Source organism: Alosa sapidissima, chromosome 20 (assembly GCF_018492685.1).
Source record: "Alosa sapidissima isolate fAloSap1 chromosome 20, fAloSap1.pri, whole genome shotgun sequence".
NCBI classification, from domain to species: Eukaryota; Metazoa; Chordata; class Actinopteri; order Clupeiformes; family Clupeidae; genus Alosa; species Alosa sapidissima.
In genome coordinates, this window is record NC_055976.1 from 15,245,681 (window position 1) to 15,271,848 (window position 26,168).

The 26,168-nt window shown below is 40.9% G+C and overlaps 2 protein-coding genes across 2 annotated transcripts; both read right to left on the reverse strand.

Moving 5' to 3' along the window:
- Positions 1-5,030: 5,030 nt before the first annotated feature.
- emx3 (empty spiracles homeobox 3) lies at positions 5,031-14,245 on the reverse strand. Its single transcript, XM_042074620.1, has 3 exons — positions 13,556-14,245; positions 7,178-7,362; positions 5,031-6,319 (listed from the first exon to the last, which is right to left on the reverse strand). The coding sequence occupies exons 1-3, from the start codon at positions 13,896-13,898 to the stop codon at positions 6,152-6,154; spliced, it is 696 nt and encodes a 231-aa protein (XP_041930554.1). The 5' UTR covers positions 13,899-14,245; the 3' UTR covers positions 5,031-6,151.
- A 3,889-nt stretch (positions 14,246-18,134) lies between these two features.
- Positions 18,135-19,396, reverse strand: LOC121694943 (homeobox protein not2-like). Its single transcript, XM_042075343.1, has 2 exons — positions 19,096-19,396; positions 18,135-18,984 (listed from the first exon to the last, which is right to left on the reverse strand). Exons 1-2 carry the CDS (start codon positions 19,394-19,396, stop codon positions 18,674-18,676), a joined length of 612 nt encoding a protein of 203 aa, XP_041931277.1. The 3' UTR covers positions 18,135-18,673.
- Positions 19,397-26,168: the final 6,772 nt, after the last annotated feature.

Here is a 26,168-nt window from a genome sequence, read left to right on the forward strand (position 1 = left end):
CACTCTTGATTGATAAGAACTATTAGATCGTAGATGTTTTATGGCGCATGAATCAGGGAAGCTTTTCTGAATCACTGAAACCAATCAATTACAAACCTAGACTCGACGGGCAGAACCCTATAATTGGGAGGCTGCTCTCCTTTCTCTCGGCTGCCCCTCCAGCCAATCCAAAGACAGCAAACAGGTGTCAGCGGAGGAAACAAGCTTTTCCAGTCCATAAAACGGACTAACTAGCTCCTGAAACCTGCCAACCTGTAATTATCATATCATTTGTGTAGTAAATCACTCGGGGTTTTGTCATGTTATCATCAGACACACAACAATTTCACGCCACATATCCACCTTGGACATTTTAACACCACTAGAATGCAGAAAAGATTGATGCAAAGTTTGTGGGGAGAGAGCATTTGTTTTGCAGAGTGAACACACAGGAAATGTATATTTTTCTATCCTCTAGAAGCAATACACAAAGAATGGTATACAGGATTGAACCACATGGTGACCACATACCATTCTTGCTTGTGCTAAGTTTTGTTTGTAGCACCATTTTGGTTCAGATAAAAAGTCTTACTCTCAATTGTAATGTAGATATATAGTTCCCTGTGAAAAGCAAGCACATTGCCTGTCTGCCTGCCTGCCTGCCATTGCGAAACAACGTCAGACGCAGCTAGTCTGGACTTTCCCTCCCTGAAGTCCTGACACCCCCCAATTCCAGGTTCCCCTCCCACATACTCTCCTGTCAACAGCTTCCCCGGGATTTTGACATCAGCAATGATATGCTTCAATTTATGATGGAAAGTCCTTACCCAAATACATAGGCCTACAAATCCAGATAGGTGGCACACTAGAAATATATGATCTCTTGCTGCATTAATGCTATGGTGAAATTAAAATAATGAAATAATAGCCTAATCGCATGTCAACATGGGTATTAAGTAAATGAGAATAGAATTTTGTCTTTAGAAATTTGTCTTTCTTTCTTTCTTTCTTTCTTTCTTTCTTTCTTTCTTTCTTTCTTTATGTTCTGCCTGTAGCCTAGGTTTTATTTTAAACTGGTTTCTGATCTTAGTTCATAGCCACATTTTAAAGAGTTTATTATATGAAGTTTCCATGTTAATGACACATAAATAGGGCCCATTTACAGTTTTTGTAGGATAAGGAACTGTGGAGACAGATCATTTATGATGTTATTAGATGCCGGGCCAATGCAGGTTTGGAATTGCACCGTGGCACAGTTGTTCTTGAGTGTGTGTGTGTTTGTGTGTGTGTGAGAGAGAATGCGAGAGAGAAGGGAGGCTGAAATAAGAAAGTGAGAAACTGGCACTTTGTCATGATTAAGTTGACTTTTGTCTTCCTATGTCAAGTCTAAACAAAAAGAAAACTTCTCTTCTACTTCAGTCTGTGTCCAGTCAAACAACAGTCTGCAGAGCAGATCCGGCCCACAGTGGAGCCAGGCTCGTTCCAGATCCAGCATCTGTCTGGGTGGCTTGACATTGCTGATCTCTGACAGTCTATAATCAGCCAGGCAAGCGAGACTACAAGTAGCAGCAAGTAGTTGCCCCGTCTGATTGGGTGCAATTATTTAGCAAATTACATCAGTAATTATTTGGCAATGATTAACACTTCAGGCATGCCTCATAACATTCAGCTGCAGGACTGAGTCTCGTTTGATTTTTTTGTTGTATAAGCAACAAAATATTGTTTTCCTTAACTGTTTCTCCATGTTTGAACAACCACTAATGGTCTTTTAAAGGAAGAGAAAGACATGAATGGTGGTATAATGTATTCTTTTTATTCTCATCCAAACAATGGGATGACACAAGCCACAAGTGAATTGAAATGTTTTGCAATGTTTTGACAATAAAATGGGTGACAATCGAAGGCTGCTTGGTGCATTACTAAACACCTGTCAACATCAGCACAGAGAAGATAAGGAGACAAGGTAATTGCTTAGAAGATTAGGCCTACTTGGCCGTGGCACTGTTGTAAGCATGAATCAGTCTCGTCACTTAACTGTCGACATATTTTTGTGGAAAGCCTAGCAAAATGAAACTCAGGCAAGCTCGGCACACACAGTTTTTAAAAAGACGGGAAATTGGGGACTGCGTGGCACGAACTAATGCTGCTAACACCACCACTTTAATTGAGATATGAGCGATACAAAACAAAATGGCTCTGACACCTCCATGTGTCCAACCATCTGCTCTTTTGTTTACACCTCCATGTTACCATGGCAACGTCTGGGAAGCAGGTAGTGAGTAGGATTTGTGTGTGTGTGTGTGTGTGTGTGAGAGAGAGAGAGAGTTTGATCATTACTACTATAGAAATAAAATACTGGTCACTGGTTGTCACATATGATCAGTGACTGGACAAGATGTAGATCCTTTCAAAAATAAATGTAGTAATCAGAGATCTTGGATAAATTGCTCAGAAACGGAATATACGGTATACATACACAGAAATGTATATATACATTTTGAAGTGATCACTTGGTTTCATGTATGACTGGGATGTTCAAGCCTAGCAGTATTTGGCATCCTTTCTCGAGTATAGCACCCCTGGTGGTCAGTGTATGATCCTGCTCTGCTGCAATAAGAAGGGGGTTATTTCTCCTTACATTACATTACATTACATTACATTACTGAAGAAAGAGCATAAACGTCTCGGCCTTATTCATCAGTTACTGTTTGTTTATCTGGAAACTATTTCCTAAAAAAAGGGCAGTAGGTTATAGTTTTGTTCACCTTCAGTACAGAAGGCTGTTTCATGTTGTATTTTTTTAATGTTTATACTCATATATTCCTAATTTATATTCATAATGAATACATACAGGTAGCAGTGCATGTTATTCACAGTTTATATGCATATAAGTTGATAATGAGGCCGACTATTGTGGAAAGGTGTGGAAAACGATGAAAGTTTAACACGTCTCTATAGCTCAAGGCTTAAGAAATTTACAGGTGCAAATCACCAAGCATAAAGGTGGCATGTATTAATTTACTTATGTATTAATCAGAGGGCCAAGGACCCTGCTGTCCCAAAACCAAAGGTGGTGTATAGTTAAGCTGAAGCACACAAATACATCCAGAGGTGACGACCGCTTTCCAGGGGGTGATAATCACAACACTTGGGAAGACAGTTCACCAGCACACCTCTGACTGAAAAATGCGTGGAAATCGCTTATTGGTGCAGTGGATGTAAGTTAAGACATGGCTGTGCTTTAATAAATCATTTCAGAGACAACTTACATTTCCAGAGGAATCCACCATGTGTAAAAAGGAATGTGATTCTCTCTCTATCTCTCTCTCTCTCTCTCTCTCTCACACACACACACACACACACATACACACACACACTCTTTCTGTGTGTGCTTGTGCAGATGTGTGTTCTTTAGAGGTTGTTATTTAATTGCTGATTTTCCTGTAAATTATGATTCCTTACCATGAATGAGTAATTATTATGACACATGACATTGAGAAACATTGTTTATTTAATTGTAATGCTTAATATTGTGTAATAAAAAATAAGAATACATTTCCTTGCTTTTCATTCAGAAAATATGTGATAATGGTATTTGTAATATTCAATTGGTTGATTTGAGTTTCAGAATGGTTTGTGAAGTAGTTGTCTTTGAAATATTTGAATGAGCAAATGATAAATTATGAAAATAATAATATAGCCCTAACATATGAACAGATACTAGACAAGATACTTACTTACTATCTGAGGTTGACTCTTTAATGGTTCGATTTGCAACTTCTTGTTTCTTTAGAACATGGTTAAATGAAGTAATCTGCTATTAGGAGTGAGTGCAATTACTGAATTTTGCTTTAGAAACATTGACATTTACTAAAAAGGAAAAACATGCACGCTAATTGTAACAATTACAAGGTTATACATCGCAAAACCCTAAAATACGAGCTGACCCCAAAAAAGGCAAGAATTATGTACGTTTTAATTCATTTTAAAATAGATGTATTTCAAGTGGCATTTCAAAAGCTTAGAAGCTTGAAATCTCTCGCATGACCTTGGGGTATAATTCACCTATCCAAACCAATGCAGAATTTAGAAAATGAGGCCATACATTTGCCCTGTATGAAATGCCTCTGTAATATGAGTGGAGAATGTTTCACCATGCAATTACATGTTTACACCCATCAAGTTTTTTATTCTACAAAATGTTGAAATAACCTAATCAAAATCAGGTCCTGAGCACATGTACTCGATCACGACACAAGTGTGTTTGTGTGATATTTCTTAAAAGTGATTGCAACAGTAACTGTGACATGCAAATATTGCAGCCTTTGATTATTGACGCAATTAGTAAGCCCTAGGAGCACAAGAACATTAATTAAGACACACAATTCAAATGTCAAAAAGCAGAGTACTGTTGTCAACGGTGTAGCTGAGCTGCGTGACTCATATCCCCTTGACAAGTGCACACAGGAGCTTCAGGGAAATGGCCCAGCCTTCAGCAAGTGTGTAAAACAGCAACATCCTCACGAACAAACATCAGAGCTTTTCTTTTGGCTGTCCGGCTGATCATGAACATGATCAATTGATTCAGACTCCCAGATTGTTTTCTTTTTGTATTCAGTGCAGTTACATGTGCATTCATCCTAGAGATTTTGACATGTTCACATTTGACATTAATGTTTGACGTGGTAGAACTTTGGATATAGCATATAGTGACCAAATTAATAGTGTCTCTCTCTCTCTTTCTCTGTCTCTCTCTTTGTACGTGTGTGCGTGTGTGTTTGTGTGAGTGGCTGTGTCGTATTTATGGGAGGATATTTTTGCACGTCAGAATTTTCCTACAAATCCGAAATGCTAAACCTAAATATATTTGAAGGTTGTTCTAGCCATTCTTAAAGTCTTGTTTTAATAACAAACTCAGAAATCACTGGATATTTAAAATAATTTAAAATAATGTTAACACTTTAATAATCTAATATTCTGAACAGAGGGGTAAAAAACAATACAAAATAAGAGTGTCTAGGCATTTGTTAAACTGCAAAGTATGAACAGTGCATTCCAACATTATAGACAGAATCTTGCTATGAAGTGCTACAAAATGATTTCAAAGTTAGCATTGTCCCAAACCACAGCCTTGCTGTCTCTGTGTGAATCCCAAGCACATTTTCAGACACATTGGTTTCACTGTCTGATAATTACATGTAGATCATCATGAATGCCCTTTCAATAAATGACAATCTAACCCAGAAAGCAGAGGATCAACTGAGGAAATATGGAAAACATTGACTACAGGTAAGGAACACAAATGCATAGAAGTTGTTGTTGTTGTTGTTGTTGTTAATATTGCATACAAACTCTAACTTGCAAAACACCAGAACTATCTAATGTGCAAACACTGGAGAGATTTGAAATATTTTTACTGATTGGTTGTGGGGGAAAAGGCTTCCTGTTTTTTGTGTATCGAATGAAAATGGCACAGCACAGGGCTATTAAAAATATAAACAAATCGATGCCGTATATCTCACCAGAAGCACAGCAATTTCCAACTTGAAACAAGTGTCTGTTATTGAACAACATACAAAGCATGTTATACAATTAAGCAAGTGGATTCAATTATACAAACAAACAAACAAACAAACAAACAACTCAAATGATGATTAGATAGTCACGCTATCTTTAGTGAAGGTTATGCTGACACAAGACAGTGAGGTGAGACAGTTGAAGACTTCAAAGGTGATTTAAAAAATGAAACTCAAGTGGAATAGTAAATGATGTGACTGTATTTCACTGTGTGAAACACGCCGGTGAGTAAATGGCCGCCACTGGCCGCCAATCCGAAGGGCTAAAGACTTCTGAGACGTTTGTTTCAGTCAAGAAGTTCTCCCACACACTGTCTCTGTGCCGCTGGCGCTACAACTGCATAGCTGGCGATCCTCTTTTTCGGATCCGTCCCACGTTCGGGGCTGCCTGCGGGGAGCGCTCCCGGCCCTTGACCACGCCACACCATCACCAGTCACTGCTGCCACTGCTATTTGAACATATTTATTTAAAAAAATAAAAATAACGCAAACCAAACCAAAACAAAAACAAAAGCAAAATCAAACATGTTGTACTCTCTCTGTCACGGATAGTGTCTCGGAGAGGTTTGAGTCTGATTCGAGCGAGTCTGGAGGTCTCAGTCCTCGGAGATGACATCGATGTCGTCCGAACCGGACTGCTGTGTGGCCACTCGCCAGCGGCTCACGTGCTGACTGCCTTTCCTCTTCTGCTGCGACTCCGGAGACTCCTCTTCCAGCTTCTGGCGCTTGTGTTTGGTCCTTCTGTTCTGGAACCACACCTTTACCTGCCCACGGGCAGAGGGAGGGAAAGAATGAATTAAACAAGACCTTCATGAGCCACTTGACTTACTACATAGATACAGTTTGGTCATATTACAGTGCCATGCAAAAATATTTCAAAGCCAATATTTAAAGACCATCATATGAATTATATAATATATAAAGTATGATCCATTTGAATCAGGCTTCTATGAAAATGTATTTTGAATTTATTATAGTGTCTAAAGCCTTAAATACGGCAACACATACATGTAGATTTATCTATTTCAATGCAGCCAGTTTTTCTCACTGACACTGTCACTGTTGTGAAATAGTGAAGGTAGATATTTATGATGGTGTGTAAGATTACATTAAATACGGTGACACATGCTACACATTAATGTCAACACCCCAGTGTTTCTCGCCAACTGTCACTTTTGTGAATGATTACTATAGGTAGGTGTGTAGGTGCTTGTTTACGTATAAGATAGCACATTAAGCGCTTGTGCACACTGCATTCCTCTGTCATTAGTCCGACGCATCCTGTAGCCACAGAGCCGCAGAGCAACAGCAAAGCTCTTCCGGCGACAGGGGGGGTGATGAAACCGTGTTTCAGTCCCAGGCATGGTGTACCAGATAGATGACTCAAGAGCCGACGGACATGCTAGGGGCCCATCTCAGGGCAGAGGAATGCAGACTTGCCGCACCCGGCAACCCTCTTCCTCTACTCCTCTCTATCCCTCTCTCTTACTATCCTTCTCTCTCACTGTGTCTCTCTGCTCGGCATTGTGGGTCATGGCATACATTTCTGGTGATGAGTGTGTGTGAGTGTGTGTGTGTGTGTGTGTGTGTGTGTGTGTGTGTCTCGGGGTGCTCCTCCTCACCTGTGTTTCGGTAAGACAGAGGCCGTTGGCGAGCTGCTTGCGCTCTGCACCCACCACATAGTGGTTCTTCTCGAAGGCCCGCTCTAGCCTCAGCAGCTGCGAGGGAGAGAAGGCCGTGCGAATGCGCTTGGGCTTGCGGGAGAATGGTCCGTGCAGAAGCAGGTTCTCTGGACTGCTGTCATCACCTACAAAAAGAAGGATGGGGGAAGGGGGGTCCATGAGTTGATAAAAATATTGACAAAATATATAAAAATGGATAGGTCTATAGATATCATGTTGACCATTATGTTAATGCACAAAGTTAATCATAGGTGAGCATTTTGTATTTCTAAAAACAATATTTTGTTTAATGAAGCACATATCATTTAATTATTATAATTTTGGCTTAATGAAATACAATATTATGTATACAGATGCTGGTTGGTAAAGTTTTTTCTTCCTTTTAGCATTTTGTAAAAGTATTTTGCACATCCAAAATATTCTTGGCCACATTTGCAGAGGATAATATTGTTTCAGTGTGCCGGCCTGTGTAGCCAGACAGCGAGTTTAAGATTGATATCGTGGCCACTGATTTATGTTCATATGTCATCACATTAACAACACTGTTCATCAAGACCGAGTGATCCTGCCCGCAACAAAAAAGTTACGTTAAAAAATATATTTTTCATAAAATATAATAATGTGAACAATTACATTTTATCCATACACTGAATATTTAGTTTTATATTCAATTACCTATTTCTCCAATGTGATTCTGCAAATTATGTGGTATACTATTACACAGCATAAGTGAAATAATGTATTTAAAATAAATATTTTATATTTGTCTGTTAATAATAACAATAAAAATATTAATTAAAACATTATGACATTTTCCAGGAACACTTGACGTAAATCAGTACACAAATGAAAAACAATTTAATTAATATAATTTCAACAATATTCATTTAATTTATAAAATATCCACTTGCATATTTTTTTTTTTCCAATCAGAAGCATTGTAACTGCAAGGTCTATGTTAGGGCCTTTAGATTTGAAAGCAAAGTCGTTCTCCTCCTGCAAACTGGCATTAGGCTCATTTGTATACAAATGCATGGCCTTTAAGTTGTTGCAATTCAAAGAGAAGTCCTAGGTAAATATATTAGTCTGGGGAATGCAAAAACATCTGTGCTGAAAAAATTGCCTGATGAATATAATGACTATATGGCAGTTAAGCAAATGAAATGCCCATGCATTTCGTCCGATTTCATTCAAGGCAACAGTGAAATGTCGTTAATTTTCAGTTTAGTTTGGTGCGTGACTTTGTGTCCCACCGCAGTGGCCATCTGGCACCCAAGGGCCTTTATCCGTTTATTAAAATCACTTATAAGAAAACAAAAATATTTTACATAAACAAATGGCCTTTGATTTTTCTCCCTGACCGCCAGTTGAGTTTGGTGTGGATATTTTTGAGAAGAATAAGGACTTTAAATACAGCCTCTCTCACGAATAGGCAAAATGGAACCCATCTGGGGCATGTGGCACGCAAAGGGGCAACAACCGATGTCCAAACCCCAAATGTCAACGCTCACCTCAGGTGCACGACAGCAGACATCTACGTCAAAAACTATGCAAACATGCCAGACCTGCACTTCACATCTTCTTGATGCACAAATACATTCCCCCTTCATTTGACTATACACTATTTTGTGTACAGATCATATCCTTGACAAGGTCATGATTTCTGATGTGATGAAGGAACATGATATGACAACTTTAACTCAGACGTCTATTTTGATAGGGGACTGGAATTGCAATCTAAATAGAGCTTATCAAGGTGCTCACTTGTCACCAATTATCCTAATGGCCTTGTGTTGTTTCCAACCTAATGGCTACAAAGGAGAAAATTACACACGGCCAGAAAAAACATTAATGTTCTGCACTTGGGCCTAACACTTACGTGGAGAATTCTAGCATTCTAGTCTACCTCAAACTGATACTCTTCAAGTGCTCTGGGACAAACTTAATTGAATTTGCTAATTAAAACAGATTTTTTTTGCACAAAGGTCCCTTGAGCATGTCGACCCTTTTTGAAACCTTAACAAAATATAAAGATGTACCGATTGAGGACACAAAAGGTATTAATGGCATCAATGCTATATGAAAGGGGGATTAGTTGTCGGCCTTGTGGACTTAACGTTTCTTTCAGTCCATGGAGACCAACCTTTCATCTCCAGACAATAGCTTTGAACTAAATCCTTTCAATAGGACTTCCAGCTAAAAGCTTGTTCAGATCAACAGCTCAATCATTTGGTTTCTTAAATAAGCAGTTTTATCACATTACTATCTTCTATAACCTAAAGAATGTGTGATGGTCAGGGAATTCTTTAGGAGAGGAAGTGAAAATTTTGCACATGTATTTCTTACTTGAATAAAGATGAATGTGTAATAATGTGCTTCTATTGGTAAACATACAAACTGCTCTGCCTGCCTACTTCGGTCAAAGGCAGGGGGAAAAAACATGATGGGTTCTAAGAGCTTCTAAAGGTTTAGCACTCCTTTCTATTAAGACATGTCTTTTACCAGGGCTGCGGAAAGGGTGCATTTTTTACTGTCACAGGACTGTCATTGACAAGCATTTTCAGCTGGCGTGCTGAAACTTCTTTTGAACATCAGAGACCGACAAGAAAAAAAGGAAAAGAAAAACAATAGAGACATCTCAGTAAAAAAAAAAAAATGTGTCTGTTTCTGAGTTTCTGAGAGTGGGAGGGGGGAAGAGTGTATGTGTGGATGGGAGGGGGGGGTAAGAATGTCAATAATGAGCTTCCTCAGCTCTGCGGGTGTTGAAAAGTAATCCTTAAACGTTCCTCAAGGAGCAGTGAGCACCAACAGGCCAAGAAGACCCGGGCGGGCGGGTGGGGGACATTAGGCCGTCCGTCACGAGCATGTGCTCAGCAGGCAAACACATCTCCTAATCCCGCCGATGACAAACTGACCCTCTAATCTCTCTCCCACAGTCACATCAGGGACGATTAGATTGAAAAATGGCCTTCGCTACGCTCATCACACCCGTCAAATCACCGCACACACGTTCAGGCTTGGCATGTTCTGCCAGTGTGTGCATGTGTGTGTGTGTGTGTGTGTGTGTGTGTGAAAGAGAGAGGGGGGGGGGTCTGTGTGAGTTTCTGTGGATGTGTGTGTGTGTGTGTGTGTGTGTGTGTGTGTGTGTGTGTGTGTGTGTGTGTGTGTGTGTGTATGTGCACGTACATGAGTGTTTCTGTGTGTGTCTGTGCATGCAGGTGCATATGTGTGTGTGCGCATGTGTATCTGACACTGTGTCTTGGGTATCACCATCTCCCCAAGTTCCCCTGAGCAAGGTGCAGGATCAAGGACCCCCCAACCAAAGCTCCACCAGGGACGTGCGCCCGGGCTGCTACCCAGGAACGGAGGACTCCCCCTTGGGGAAGATTGTCTCAAACAGACCTTGGCCATCCCGCTCAGAGAGAAAAGGAGAGAGAGAGATAGAGAGAGAGTGCCCCCCAAACTTAGCTGAAAGGGAACCAGATGGCATGTAGTTCAGGGCCGCTACCGTTCCCCTGGCACAAACAAGCTTGGTCTTGTCAGCGCTGGCCTCATTATCTTCTGAGGAAAGAGGGGGGGCAGGGAAATGAAGGCCCTGAATTGTTCACCCCTCCAGAGCCAAAACCATCATTAGCTTTCATTCACTGTACCCCGACTACTTCTCTCATTCACTCTCTCACTGTTAGGTGTCTACTACTTCTCTCTGTTTAGTTCTGTCCATAACCGTTTCAAATTTCTCCAGCAAACGCTACAACCCAAATCTGCAAATGAGTGATTGTTTCATTTTTGCAAGTACACATGCATTTCTGTTGTGTTGCTGGCCATTCTAATGTCCACATCCTGAGGATGACCGAGGAGAAGACCAGGGAGACAAATCGACACAAACACAATACATGGATCAAAAGAGATCACCCTTCCCAGTATGCCCAGTGCCCGAGTCATAACATAGGCCATGTGCCGTGGAATGTGTCCAATGACGAGACCGTATGCTTACGCGAAGCGACAAATCTGAGATCGTGTTTACTGTCGTGCTACATGGCGGAGCCCACAGGTCTTTCCCCGATCAGTCCAGAGGAAGTGAGCCCCTCAAAGACCATTAACACCATCAACCAGTAAAGACCATTAACCAGTGAGCAACACAAAAGGGGCGAGAGACATGGAAGGAGCCAAAGAGAAGGACACACACATGGGACAGGTAATCCAGTCCCTTTTAAGCCATGTTTAGCCTTGTCCGGACAGTATAGTGTTCAAGGTTACTGGACACCAGCACTGAGTGGGTGAGTGTAGGGCACAGACAAAAGAGAATCTATCTCAGTCCCGGATCTGACCAATAGTCACAACAACCTCCGACTTCCCCAATTACCTGTGGGACAGCCCGAGGGTGTGTGTGTGTGTGTGTGTGTGTGTGTGTGTGTGTGTGTGTGTGTGTGTGTGAGAGAGAGAGAGGGAGCGGAGTGAGGCCAGCTCTGTGTGTGTGTACACCTGACGCGACCTGAGTCTCATAGGGGCAGATTTCATCTGACTCGACATGACTGGCTGGCCTGGCCAGCAAAGCGTCATTGATCCACCTGGTTTAACAAATTGCTTGGTTAATGGGGCCACCCAGTATTAGTTACTTCTCAGGATGTTTTGGCCCAAAAGACCCAAACAGTAACAGTAGAAAGCATACTGTTTTGAAGAGAAGTGGTATAAAAGAGAGAGATAGAGAGAGTCTTATTCCTACTGCTGATGATAATTCAGGTTATTTCTATTTGTGTCTGTGCAAGTTTATAAATAAATAATAACGTTACTGTTGCAGTCCTGTAAATTGCCATGGTATTCATCTGATTTTGAAGGGGCCTGCTTAAATTCATGTTCAGAGCATGCTGAAAATGATTGTGGAACTACACAAAAAATACTGAATTAATAATATAATTTGCTAATAGTATTTCATCGGTTTGCTAAATGAATACATATCAATAGCAGTAAAATGTCCAAACAAGAGTGCGGTAGATCATATTACCTCCAAATTATTTATTTTCGAACAGTCAAGAGAACTAAATAAAATTGCGACAAAAATAAAATATAATGCTACGCATTGTTTAGCGTGCTCATGCAGACGACGATGGTAGGTGTCATTTATTTCTACAAAAGTCTGCAACAAAGTCTGCATAAAATATTTAACATATTTTCTCAGACTATGATGATAACAAGCCAAATATTCTTGCTATTTTATAACAAAATAGCCTTCTCATTTTATACCTATATATCTACTTACTATATAATATTTAACTATACTATAGGCCTATGTAGCCCGCTATTAAAAGGTGGGCACAAGAAAGTTACTAGTATAACCTACCGGTATTTCCCCCCAGCGTGTTTTCCTTCCTTAACTAGTCTACGTTTTCCCTTTTAATTTTGTTTAATAAATCAAATTGTATTGATTAATTAAATATGTTCCATGTTATCCATGAAGCAATTGTTTTTATTGTTTTACACAATAAAAACATGTGTACATGTACGTCGCCTACATTGCGGGATTTTTGTTATTTCAAATGAGTCCTAACTGTTCAATTCAGTAGTTTATACTACCATTTTCTTTGGAAATAACAATTTTATCTTCTATTTTTATTCGTTTCATATAATTTCATGTATGCAGCATATTTTACAAAAAAACAATTGTGCCATATAATTTTCCTTGTTGCCTACTTTAACGCTGAGGGTAGTTTGAGGATATGCATGCCTATATATAAACATTTACTCGTGTTTTAAATCTATACAATATGTTTTGTGTTGAGTAGGCTTAGTGTGCTCCACATGGCAATTAACCGCGTCATCTGAATCAAATGTCAACTGACAGTCTATAGCCAACAAATTATGTTAATGTTATTGACAGTTATAGCCGCCTTTTTGTTTCACTTGAGGACCATCTTAATACTAAAATAAACAGTTTAATTTTCATTTATAAAAACCATAGCCTATGCCTGCAGACATGCTGCAATCACAACGGGCCTAAGCTGTTCTATACCATGGCAGGGCAACGATATCCTCATGACAGGAGAAAACAATACCACTTGTAAGTCTACTCTAAACTCTATTTATGAAAGTAATTGTTACTTAACGTTATGGACAGCGTCCATCAACTTTATCGCCTTACATTCTAGTTGTGCAGAACTCTGAGAATGGGTAACATCAGAACAAGTAAGATGTCCATCAAGAGTGATACGACACGTGCACATGGAACTAACTATATTTTATTCCCGCCAAGATACCTCAACTACAGAATGCACCGTAAATAAAAAAAAAGTTTGACCAATTAAAAATCGTAAGACTACTAACCTTGGAACCTGTGTCCAAGATATCGGTTTCGCAGCACCCACGGATAGAAGTTCAGTGCGTCTCTCTGGTGAGGGTTGAAGAAATGCTGCGTGGGGATTTGGAGATGATGGAGCGACAGTGCGGGGTTGGTGGCATGGGAGCCCGGATCTGGGAACATCATTTCCGGGCCACTGTACAAGGTCCTGCCGGAGTTCTGGAAACATGTCCCAAAAGGCGCGGGATGAACAGACTCCGTCAATCTCAGCGCTGTCGGTCTAATAGGTTCGTCCCCAGATGTCGAGGAAATGGCATCTTTGCCGACGAGCGATTCGATGGTAAAACACTTTTTGTTGTGTTGAAACATCACTTTAAAGTTTCATAAAAATCAAATACCTTACGAAAAATATCACTGCCAAACCGTAAAGCAATAACAGGGTTTCGGATCGTGCCCAGCAGTTCAGCAACAGAGTCAGTAAAAATCCTCCAAAGGCAAGTTAACGTAATTTGTATGATCCTATGGAATCCATAACGTGCATAAGCTGAACGTGAGCGTTTCGATACCTCCAAAAGTCTCAATGTAGAGATTCTTCGAGCTGAATCCGAGTGTCCGTCTCCCCAAAACTATTCAATGCACATTAATAAATGATTTCAAGAAATCTGCCGGAGCTCGTCACCGATCGCCTACACATTAGAACGCACAAGTATGCTATGTTTGTTTCTCTTGATGTCAGATGGTTTGTGACAGCGCTAGTTGAGTCCTCTTCTTCTAGACAACATCTCTAAGCGCTGTTTTGACCGAAGATCAGACAGTCTTTTGAGAAAGGGCTTGTCATTCGCCAACCTCAATACCTGCCATCGACTCTGTGACAGAGGTGTGGAGAGCATGCGCAGATGAAGCCATGAGCCGCAAATTACAGCCATTTTGTTGGATGTTAAGCGGCGCTGTATGCACCCTGACAGTAACGAATCATTACACTATAGGCTACCTTTCCTCCCAATTTTTGTGCATCGCAGTGACCCTACACTTCATGTTATTGCAGACTTTGCAATGCTCATAAACAGATTAATTTCAAATTGTGGTTGTTAATTAAGCTATATAAAGTCGACTGAAGTGAATAAACGATCAAATGTACTGTATCATTACATTGAAAAACATTCTGTTTAACTTCTTGTAGTGCATAACAGCTGTTACTTCACAATTGTTTCTAGAGGTAATTCATATAGCCTATGGGACTTTGTCAGTATCATATATGTCCATTAACCTTAGGCTGTTTCAAATGATCTACAAAGGTCTCAACGTTGGGGTGCACCTTTTTGTATTTAAAGATTTGATGTATGAAAAAACTGTGACTTGTGTATGAAAGGATATGCAATTATTACTGAATTCTATGCAGACTAGAAGAAAGCAATTTATAGATAAATGTGTAAATCATTACTCACAGATGTTCATTTTAATTAAGTCTACTGCCTTTATTTCATCACAGTGATGAATTGGGTTTTGCACACTTACAAATCACACACATGCACCACAGGGAAAGAAAAAATGAAGACAACTATATAGTGTTAGTGAGAACACCTGTATAATAAATTAATTTAAAAATACTCAGCAAATTATGCATACTAACATGCAAGTCACACCACAGATGTGGTTCATTTGACTTGCTCAGTGTTGATGAAAGTTGTCTTTTTTTATAATGCATAATGCTCATTTAAAAAACATGGGGGGGGGGGGGGTCATTAACATTCAAATAAGTTTGTGCCTTGGCACTTATGACACTGATTATGTGTGAGCACGCGGACACCACTTGACCTTTGCACTGCATGAACTTGTGTGACTGAGAAAGCGCTGGGGACTGTGAGAGCGTAATGTATATGATGATGTGAATTCATTGCCCCCTGGCACGACGGGGAGGTTAACATGCCATCTTCTGTGGGATCCTAACACTCACTGTTGAACAATTAAAGGTCAACGATTCACCAATGAGCTGCTCTATCTGGCTGAAGAGTTGTTCTGATTAGAATCAGCAGGTTTAAGTGAATGGTTGGCACAGATGTGGTAGGACTTTTACTTTCTGAAGCTGGACTTCCACCTCTGCGTATGAGTGACCGTCTGTCTGTACACAGGCATAGACAGATCATAGCACTGGGAAATCTAGAACTCAATTCCCACATCCTCTGCTGCTCAACCAATACACCTTCTGATCTTCTTCGTTCCTCTCCCTCCCCTTCCTTCACTATTGTCCATTTAGAGAGAGAGAGAAAGAGAGAGAAAGAGAGAGAGAGAGAGAGAGAGAGAGAGAGATCTTGGAAGTTGTTGAGTGAGCGGCAGACCTAATGGGCTTGGGCAGAGTCTCCCCCAACCCCCGGACAGATGTCGCCCTTTTCAGATGAAACAATCCCGGCCGCCTGGTCCCGGCCAGAAAGCCCCCCTGCCTGCCTCTTTCACAAGGTGCTCTGCGGAAGTCCGTGTGAAACTTGCAGGCCATGGGCCCTTCAGAGCCTCAAAGCTATACCCCCTCGCCTCCCACTCTCCTTCCTCCACCCCCCCCCCCCCCCCACACACACACACACACACACACGTCTCCTCCCCATCCAGGGCCTGCCCACTTGCTCCCTCTGCATATAATTAATAGCTTTCACTGGCAGATTTTGCCCCCTCCCCTCTCTTTGCCTCTTCGGATCCAAATGGCCATTAGTGTCTATTAATTTTGCCTCTGGCCAGTGATTACAGATTGCACAGCATTGAAAGGAGGCATTAACAGTTGGAGTTTTTGTGAATACTTGGGGTGTGAAGTCGAGTTAAAACGTGATTATTGTTCCCCTGCCTGGAACAAGCTAACTGACGATGTGAATCTCTCTTTCATCTGTGACCAGAGGAAGGGTGTGAAATAAGTGTTGGCTATTTTACTACTTCTAAAGAGGCCGGGGCTTTAGAGGATTAGAGGAAAGAGAGTGACATTTCTTTTTAAAAAGACACAGCTGTATACCTAATCTAAGAAAGTGACACATCATGAGGACTTTCAAGTAATTATGTGATGTATTTAGCATGCGTTCTAAAGTTCTGTGCAACTTTTATACTGTTCTTGTGTAGCTGGCACAAAAGATGGACAATAATGTAATCTCCTCTCAAAACCGGTCCAATATCTTGGATGTATATAATGAACGGTTACCTACAGCAAAGGACTTTATCCCCCTATTTAGAGACAAAAAAGGGAAGCTCCTTGAGCATGTGTACATATAGGCTATATGTATGTATGTATGTATGTATGTATGTATGTATGTATGTATGCATGTATGTATGTATGTATGTATATATATAAACTCCTACTAGATAGAAGTTTAAATGAGAACATAGAGTTTTAAAATGAATGTGTTGAAAACAACACAGCTTGCATTGTTTTTAAACACACCTCTGCAGATAGGGACAACACATTTGTTTTCAGAGTGTAGACGTTCTAAGACCAGAATGCATGTATGCCTATAACAACTCAAGTCAGTTTTATACATTTTGAAAAGACAAATCTAATATATTATTGTCATGGATTGGTGTGAACCTTTAGTTTTAATCAGTTGTACTTATCACCTAATTCCTATTAGGATTATCCAAATATGGCAAATTATATTTGCGATCTTATCATGAATCTTGTTTGAGTTAACCACTGATCCTGTCCTAATGCTGTGCACTCTTTAATGCCATCTAGTGATCTAATCATGTAAAGGATAACCATGGTTACGGGTTATTCTTCAAGTGCATTTCTACAGGTGTTATATTGGGCTACCTCAAGAGGACAGAAAACCAGCAGCCAGCTTCATCATCATGATCATTATTATTATTATTATTATTATTATTATTATTATTATTATTAATATTAAGAACGTTCGACCTCCAGTAAAAATTTGGAACAGATGTGCACTCGGCCATGTAGTTCAGCTGCGTTGCCAATTCTATGTTCAGTTTTTCCATCGAACAAGGCTATAACAGAAACCATCGTTTAAAAAGACTGTATGCACGGTCTCAAGGCCTTTGTTCTGCTAATTATATTTATCCATGTGTTATCCTTAATTCCATTTGCGCTTTGATGCGTATTGATCTTTAAAAGGTGTAGGCTATATTAACCCAATTCATTATGGCGGAACTCATATCAACACGTTTCACAGGCTATTACTGTGAAACATAAGTGTCATAGGTGTGACCTTCTTGTAAAATAATCAGGCTATACCATGATTTTGGAGTCGATGATAATTAATAGGCTATCGCGTGTCCGATTCACATTAGATATTGAATGTAAATGTGGAGTTAGTCTAACTTAAACAGCGACTCAATTGTAGGGTGTTTTGAAGTTATTCGTTAGAGGGGGGTTGTTAAATCACATTACATAGCCTAGGCCATTAGATAATTTCTATATTAACATAATATGCTACTAATAATAATAATAATAACAGGCTAATAATGATATACACTTTCATTTCCATTAAAATATATAATCCTGCCTAACTATAGATTAACGAATAAGATAAGAGACAACGGTATAGGAATATTTCAGTTTCTTGGACCACACATTGACCCCATTGAGAAATTGTAGGGTGGCCTATATTTTATTTAAGAGGCATGGGATACCACACAGTAGTACCATCTTCCAAATGTGTCTTGTCTGACAAGAAATACCTTAGGTCAGTGGTTATCAAACTTTTCACAACGAGTATCACCTCAGAAAACAATTGGCTTCCCAAGTACCACCATTATGACCGTCATTAAAATACAGTAGCGCAGGATAATTTAACTACGCATTTTACATTGCACATACTATTTCTTTTCAAGAAAGACCCAACTAGTTTAAATTTAACTTCAGTAATTGTGTGATTAAGTATTTTTTTATTATATAGCCTATATATTTTATATAATTTGAATTGGTTATTTCCTCTTTATGGAAAAAAAACCCATCCCGGAGAGTCCCAGAGTATAGGCTACCACTAGAAAGAGTCTGCGTACCACCAATGGTAGGCTACCCGTACCACAGTTTGATAACCACTGCAGTTTGATAACCACTGCTTTAGGACATATATGTTTTCGTAACAGAAATAAAAATAAAGACAAAGATGTTGCGGTGTCTTAACACCAACTGTTAAAGTTCTTTTAAACTACAGGGAGTCGTCACTGTCGACCGAGATGAACTCTTCCTCCACCGAACACGGAGAATGTTGGGCTTGGTCTTCTTTGCTCTTTCTCCATTTCGTTCTCCGGTTCTGGAACCACACTTTAACCTGGATCTCTGTAAGGCGCAGGGCCGAAGCGAGTAACATTTTCTCAGTCCCGGTCATATAGCGCTGCTTGCTAAACACCTCCTCCAGTCTCGTCAGTTGTTCTGTAGTGAAAATTGTGCGGATCCGTCTGCATGTTTTACGCACGAAACATCCACGGCATGTCAAATGATTTGGGTAAACGGTGTTACCTAGTGTATGAAGAGAAACACGTTATTCGGTGAACTACCTATTGTATATGTTACGCAGCTTTGCTTGCCGCACACATTGTAATGCATTGTGAAAATAAAAACCGGTCTTACCATCATATATGTCTGTTTCATAGCTGTGGTGATGGAATGGCTGGAGATGTGGCTGAAGGAGTTGTTGCTGGTACGGCGCTCTGGCAGATATGTAGGCATACGGCGAGGACAGCGGGACATGCGAGGCGATTATTTGTTGGGGGTGAGCGCACCGATGGTCTGTGGATAGGATGGCATCAATGCTGAACGAATATTTCGGCTGTGCCCACGGTCCCGAGGATTTGGTCTGCAATGACCCCTCCAAGAGAGGGAGGTGTCCCTCTCTGCGTCCGCCGAGTTTCTCTGGCAGCGTCCACGTCATGCTTGCCTGGAGTAATGAGTGCTTAGGAACCCGTCAAGCATTTATAGCGCCGTGGTCTGGTCACAGAAGACAAGGCGGCAATTCCGGCAGTGAGCGACGCCTTTGAGGGAATTAGACTAAATCCGATGAGGACAGAGACTCGGGAGTTCCGTGTTAATGAGCAGATTACGATCAACGAAGTCCTGACTTGTTCTCTGTCCCCTAACGCCCAATCAAAGTTAGTTTCTCGTGTTGACAATGTTTGTTATTTAACAGTAAAGAAACCAACCTGCCGAAACAAAGGCTCTCCATCCACCTACTAGATAACAAGTATTGTTCATAAATATTATAGGATTAAACCTGACAATACGTTTCAACAAGGCGCAGTTAAAACTAAATTAACTACACAAATGAATTAATATGTCACTGAATCATGAGTGGTCTTCTTTTGTAGCAGGTGCAGATTTTAAAATATGGAAATCAGTCTACTCCAGTCCTCACGATATGGTAGGCTGACAGGAATTTCATTGAAATAATGTTGTCACTTAATACAAGCAGCAATGTGGGGGGCTTAGTTAAGCCATCCTTACACCAGAAGACTTTGACAAGATTTGGGAAAGATTCTTTAAAAGATTGTAGTATTTTCAGTAAAGCATGAGTAAAGCATTTTTGAGTAAAGTAATTTTGAGTAAGGCATGGGAAACATTAGTTAAAAGACTCCAATCTTTCAAGAATATTTCCCAAATCTTGTCAAAGTCTTCTAATATAGCATTAGCTGGACGGCATTGCCATGGGGAAATCGTGATAATATGTCAAGGCCAAGGTGGCGACAACTTGGCATTATTTCCTGCTTGGCTGCTTTTCAGTCAATTTTGATTGACTATATTGGCTGAATCCTCAAAATGTTCATGTTCATCATAGGTAGATAGATAGATAGATAGATAGATAGATAGATGGATACTTTATTGATCCCCAAGGGGAAATTCAAGTAGCATACAGACATCACACGGAACATGCACTTACAGCAGAAAAAGTAATATCCAAATAAAAAACTCCACTGTACAATAGAGACAGTAGATAAACATGATACTAAAATACTAAATATACTATAGAAACGAAATCAAATATCAACATAGTGTGCTTAAGGATGATCAAGCATGACAGGGCAGGGACTGAGCCTGGGGGGGGGGGGGGGGGGGGGGGGGGGGTAGTGCAAGGCAGTTCAGTGCAATGATCATGTATTAATAATACTATTGTAACTGTAAGGTTGAAGTACACATGAGGTACATGAGCAGAACAGTGTTGATTGACTTGTTCAGTGTGAGGGCGACTTGCATACCTGTCAACACTCCCGTTTTTCCCGGGTTTCTCCCGTATTTCAAGGTCATCTCCCAGCACCCTCCCGTTTTGTTATTTCTCCCGGAAAACTGCCGTAATTTGCATGGCCATCAAACTTCATTTTAAAATCATTGATGCATTTAGGTTGCCAGATTGTGTATGAAATACACCCTACACATACACGATCATTTTTGTTTTAGTTTCAATTTCAACCCTTTTGTCATAGGCTAAAACCTGGCAACCCAAAACCCAAATAAGGAAGCGGGTGCCAACTGCGCAGCCTGAGTCTCGTCGTAAGCAAGCGGGCTAGATGAATGGCCTACTCCAGAACTAGCTGTTGTGAAATTGTTGGGAATTTAATTGATTAACACATCACATAAACTGTTATTGAGTGTTGTTGATAGTGATACACTGAACTTGTTCCCTCGGAACCAAATCTGACAGCAAGCAGCTTTGGAGTTTTGGAAGTAGGCTGCAGGCAGGCAGCTGGTGGATACATAACTGGCATGCGTAAGGTAATGGTAAGGTAAAAGCAACGACCGAAATGCAGTGTTGAAACACGTGTATGAAACGTATTAAATATGCAAACACAGATCCGGTATAAACACTGACACCCCCCCCCCCCCCCCCGAAAAAAAACCTCCCGTTTTTGGAAAGCTAAATGTTGAGGTATGGCGACTAGTGGACAGTACGTACACAAACATGGAGAAGGTGAAGAGGCAGACAGACTATGTAGAGAAGTCTATCTCTCCCCTACCCTTAAGTGAAGCATTGAACAGTTCAATGGCCCTGGGGACAAATGACTTCCATTCATTTCCAAATAATTTCCATTGCCACCATGTTCAACCTTGAGTTGATGAGATGACAGTTTTTAAAAATCATGTTGTGTAGTAGATGCAATAAATATCTAAATATTAGATGCACCAAATCTTGTTATTTTTATGTGTATAGGCCTACTTAGCATAACATGTCAATGTTAATGACTGAAGGAGACTCAGTAAGCTATGGTAGCTAAGGTTAAAGTTCTCCTGGCACAGATGATTTATTGCAGGAGAGCAATTACACAGTGTTACACACACACACACACACACACACACACAAATGACACAAAAAAAACCAACAGCTTCAGGGTCTGGCATTTTATGTTAAAATATGGTAACATGAATTAACTCTTTCCCTCCTAGATATTGTTAAATAAATGTGGTTTTCTAAACAAAGTTTGGGAGAAGCCCATACTGTTGATTGACAGCAATTAACCCTCCTATACACCTCCTAGGAGATTTAAACATGCCTCTGTATCCATACACCATGTGCCTCGGGCGCTGCAAATCATTGCATTCCAAGTCATTGCATAGGCAAGACTTCTTGCTGATGGAGAAAGAACTATTCGCATCTATATGGAGGACAACTTTGTACCTCCAACTCCTGATCCCCAGGCTCCTCTGATGGATAACCACCATCAACCACCAGATCTGGTAGACCTTCTCACCTCCTAATTCAGGCACTTAGAGGCCGGGCCCGCAGGCGCTCCTCACTCGCTCCTGTCTGCGGCCCTCCTCCCTTTACTAGATCATCCCGCGCCAGCACAAGAAGCCGTCGCTGTAATATTGATAGGCCCGTTCACTGGACAGTTGTCCGCATTTGAGCACTTCCAACTCACGCAGCATTCCATTCCATAGATCCAACAGAAAATTCCATCTTCTCCGTCTTCTGGCTCTGTCAGACCCGGAGATAGGCAGCGTAGGGATCCTTCCAGGTCATCAGATCAGAAATCAGTCATTAATCGATCAGAATGTCAATGCTCAGTCTGCATACTCTCCTTCCCTATCTCTCTCTCTGTATGCTACCCCAGGCTTAGACAAGGAAGCAGCCTGCTCTCAACAATGCCTGGATGCATATCCATCCGGCCCGCCCGGCAAAGCACAAAGACTCGTAGTCAATCGGCACTCTTCATGCAGTGTAGAAAAGAAAAAAAAGGGTCGCTGCCCCTTTAGCCTCCCTGGCTGCAGGTGCTGAAGATGCAGCCTACACAAGAATGCGCGCACAGCATTTTCAGCCCTCAGCCCAAGGTCGGGCACTTCAAAGGCAGCCCCCGTAGCGACCACTTCGCTACTCCCGCCACATCTTTGTTTTCCCTTTCCTCTTCCCTAGGCCGGGAGATGGTCTCAGGCTGCCTCCCTCCCTTCCCCCTCACCATTTAATTTTTGGAGCTGCACTGCCGTTGTGGCCCTTCTAGCTAGAATCAGGTTTTATGATCTGATCCTTCGATAAACCTCCTTCCTTCCTTCAGGGTTAATCCCATTGGCATAGCAACTCGGAAATACTCAGGAAGAAAAGAGAATAATCATTGATCTATCAGCTCCACACAAATGCAATATTTCCAGCATCAACAGTTAAATTCCCCGCGAGGAATTCTTCCTACAGTACCTGTCTCTCTCGACAACACAATCATCATCATCAAAAAAGCAGGGAAGAACTGCTGGCTAGCCAAGACAGACATCACTTCAGCCTGTGATGCCTATCCACCCCAAATGTTGGCACCTGTTGGGAGTGAAGTGGAAGAACACTGCTCGTAAGATATTCAATACGCTATCGGAGGATTTATGCTGGATACTCCAGAACAGTTACAATTTTAATTTGCTCATTCATCTTCTGGACGATTTCTCCCAAAGCAGTCCAACTGCCACAGGCATTTTCACCTTGACAAGGGTCTTCAAAAAATAGGGAGTTCCCCTCTCTCTAGAGAAAACTTGCGGGCCTTCATCATGGCTTGAATTCCTCATAATTTTAGTTCTCCCATAAATACTCAGAGTAGGAATAAGATTCAAATATTTAACTAGCATAGAATTTTACAAGGTTCATAAGATTAACAAGAGAGTAAAGTCTTTGGCATAGGCCTAGGTCTCGGAGTGGCTTGACCCAGCAGATCCTGCCTGATATTAGCTGGCAGGGGCAGAGACTACCCAATGTGTTATGACCAGGGACTGGTCTGGTGTTGGTGGGGAGGATGGAGGTGACTTTGAAATCATGGCACCTAAGGCAGTGGAGCATGAAGTCCTTTTAAGACAGGTGAATGCAGATGATTGGACAAGAGTAATGAATGAACGGCTGACGTACACCGTATAGTGCCAACAACGTTGTTCATGATGCAGTGATTCTCTGCCACAGCTTATGTCTGTGTCGATATTTTTCTAATTTATATTTTTCTTTTTTGTCACATACAGCTAACATCACCTCACCATCCGCTAGCTGCCCCGAATACACGCGGTCTCCGTGGACAGCCTATAGGCTCCAAAAATGGTCACAAAGATGCATGTTTGGGAGAGTTTGAATTGCAGGGGAAGGAGGGGGAGGGAGTAGCGAGCTAGCTCTCTGTTTTGTTTGAACGTCAACAGAAATGATGTTACCCGGCATCGCTTATAGCACCTTGTTTACCATCACCATCATCGTTTATGTAACTGCATGTGGGGATTAGAGGTGGGAAACTGGGGGAATATTTTTCCAAAGTTGCCCAATTGAGGGCTCGCTGACACGTAGTTCATTTACAGTCCACATGTAATGTCCAACAATTTTAATGTGAATTTAGGAATTTGCCGTTTTTGTCACATGAAAGCTGCCTTCTTTCACAAGCGTCTTACACCATGTTTTTAAGTAAATACAGTTGTGTATTTAGTCATAGGTTTACACATTAAAAAATGCTTCAAATTTTATTGGCACATTACAGGTTTTTTTTTTGTATTTACTAGCCACTGGTATGAAGTGTTTTTAAATGGCAAAGTGCCAAGTCAGTGCAAAATGACTATGGGTTTCGTGAAAACAAGACCCTCGGTTTTTTACAGAGATTCAGAGCTTAATTCTTGATTATAGAGGCATGTATACCATTAGTACAGTCAGAGACATAGAGATGTATGGCTCTGATAATAGTGCTCTTGTATGTCTTTATAATCCCTGTGATATGAATGATCAGTAGTGTTCTGATAGTGTTCTTTGTTTAACACCATGTTCTTCCTGGGTGCACATTCTAAATTGACATTTGACCTCTGTGAGTTGAAGAGCAAAATGATGTGTTTCATTGGGGGAGGAAAATCTCAAAGGGCAAAACTGGTAATTTTTCATTTGGCCATAGGGGGGAGTAGTTATATTGTGTTGTGGATAACTTGGGAGAGTCTCCCTCTACTGGCCATTTTGTGTAAAATAGTCTGTTTAGTCACATTTCTTGGTTATTTCTGTCCAATTATTGCACAGACCTTATTGTGAAACAAATATTAAATGTTTTTACTTCTTTTTTGAGTCTTAACTCGATATAAAAAAAGAACAAACAGTGCAACACTGCTCAATGAATGGTAACCAGTTTACAATGTCAGTTTATCAATAATCAAGTTGCCATTCGTTAAGTCAGTTTATCAATAAACTGGTTGCCATTCATTAAATGCTGCACTATTTGTTCTTTTTCACATTAAGTTGCACTTCCTGAAATAGCTCTAAGTGCAGTAAACCATATCAAGGTGATGACTAGTCTCTATTCTTAGGAGCCTTTCCAAGATGTTGGAATGACACTATTAATTCTGTGTCATTTTGTTTTCAGCCTGGTTTACATTTTGTGTACCTGTACATTTCCTGGACTGCCCTGTGTTCAGTAGATGCTGTTCATCTGTATGCATTCAGTCTTGAAATAATTCACAATGCTGTTTTTTTGCACCCATTGATGTTACATTTTTTAAATATTGAATAACCTGATGACCTTGTTACTCGAATGCATGAAATGGAGAGAAAATAAACCCACACCCCCTCAATCATCCAAGATGAATGAGTTAGAGAGAAATAGTGAAGGAGGGACAGAGAGAGTGATAGAGTAGGTGAGCAGAAAGAGTAGGTTACAGTAACATGAGGTGAACATGCTGATGTGACCTCTTAAGTTTTGATCTCAAAATAGTTTGAGGTCATCTTCACAAAGGAACTCTGGATCTCATTCGCGGTGACCATTGGGTCCTTGGTTATTTACCTTTCATCCCCAATTTCTCAGTTTGTCACTGTTGACACCATGGCTACAGCCTTGTTGTGTCCCAATGCAGCGAAACTGGAATGGAGGGGATTTTTAGCTTCTTTCTGAAATAGAGGCTGCAGATGAATATTCACTAGGCTACACATGATAGCCTTCAAAGATTCCACCAATGTATAAGTAAGTATACTCTTTTGATCCCCTGAGGGATCCCAATCCGTGAATTAGTGAAACACACACAGCACACAGTGAACACACAGTGAGGTGAAGCACACACTAATCCTGGCGCAGTGAGCTGCCTGCTACAGCGGTGCTCGGGGAGCAGTGAGGGGTTAGGTGCCTTGTTCAAGGGCACTTCAGCCGTGGATGTGGGCTTCCCCCGCCCACATTTTTCCTACTGGTTGGGGATCAAACCGGCAACCCTTCGGTTACAAGCCCGAAGCCCTGACCAGTAGG

Coding starts and splice junctions, on each gene's coding strand:
- LOC121694943 (XM_042075343.1), bottom strand. CDS start 19,396: ATGACGTGGACGCTGCCAGAGAAACTCGGCGGACGCAGAGAGGGACAC. Junction 18,985..19,095: donor TGAAACAGACATATATGATG/GTAAGACCGGTT, acceptor TTCATACACTAG/GTAACACCGTTTACCCAAAT.
- emx3 (XM_042074620.1), bottom strand. CDS start 13,898: ATGTTTCAACACAACAAAAAGTGTTTTACCATCGAATCGCTCGTCGGC. Junction 7,363..13,555: donor TCTTGGACACAGGTTCCAAG/GTTAGTAGTCTT, acceptor TTCTTTTTGTAG/GTGATGACAGCAGTCCAGAG. Junction 6,320..7,177: donor TCTGTCTTACCGAAACACAG/GTGAGGAGGAGC, acceptor GCCCGTGGGCAG/GTAAAGGTGTGGTTCCAGAA.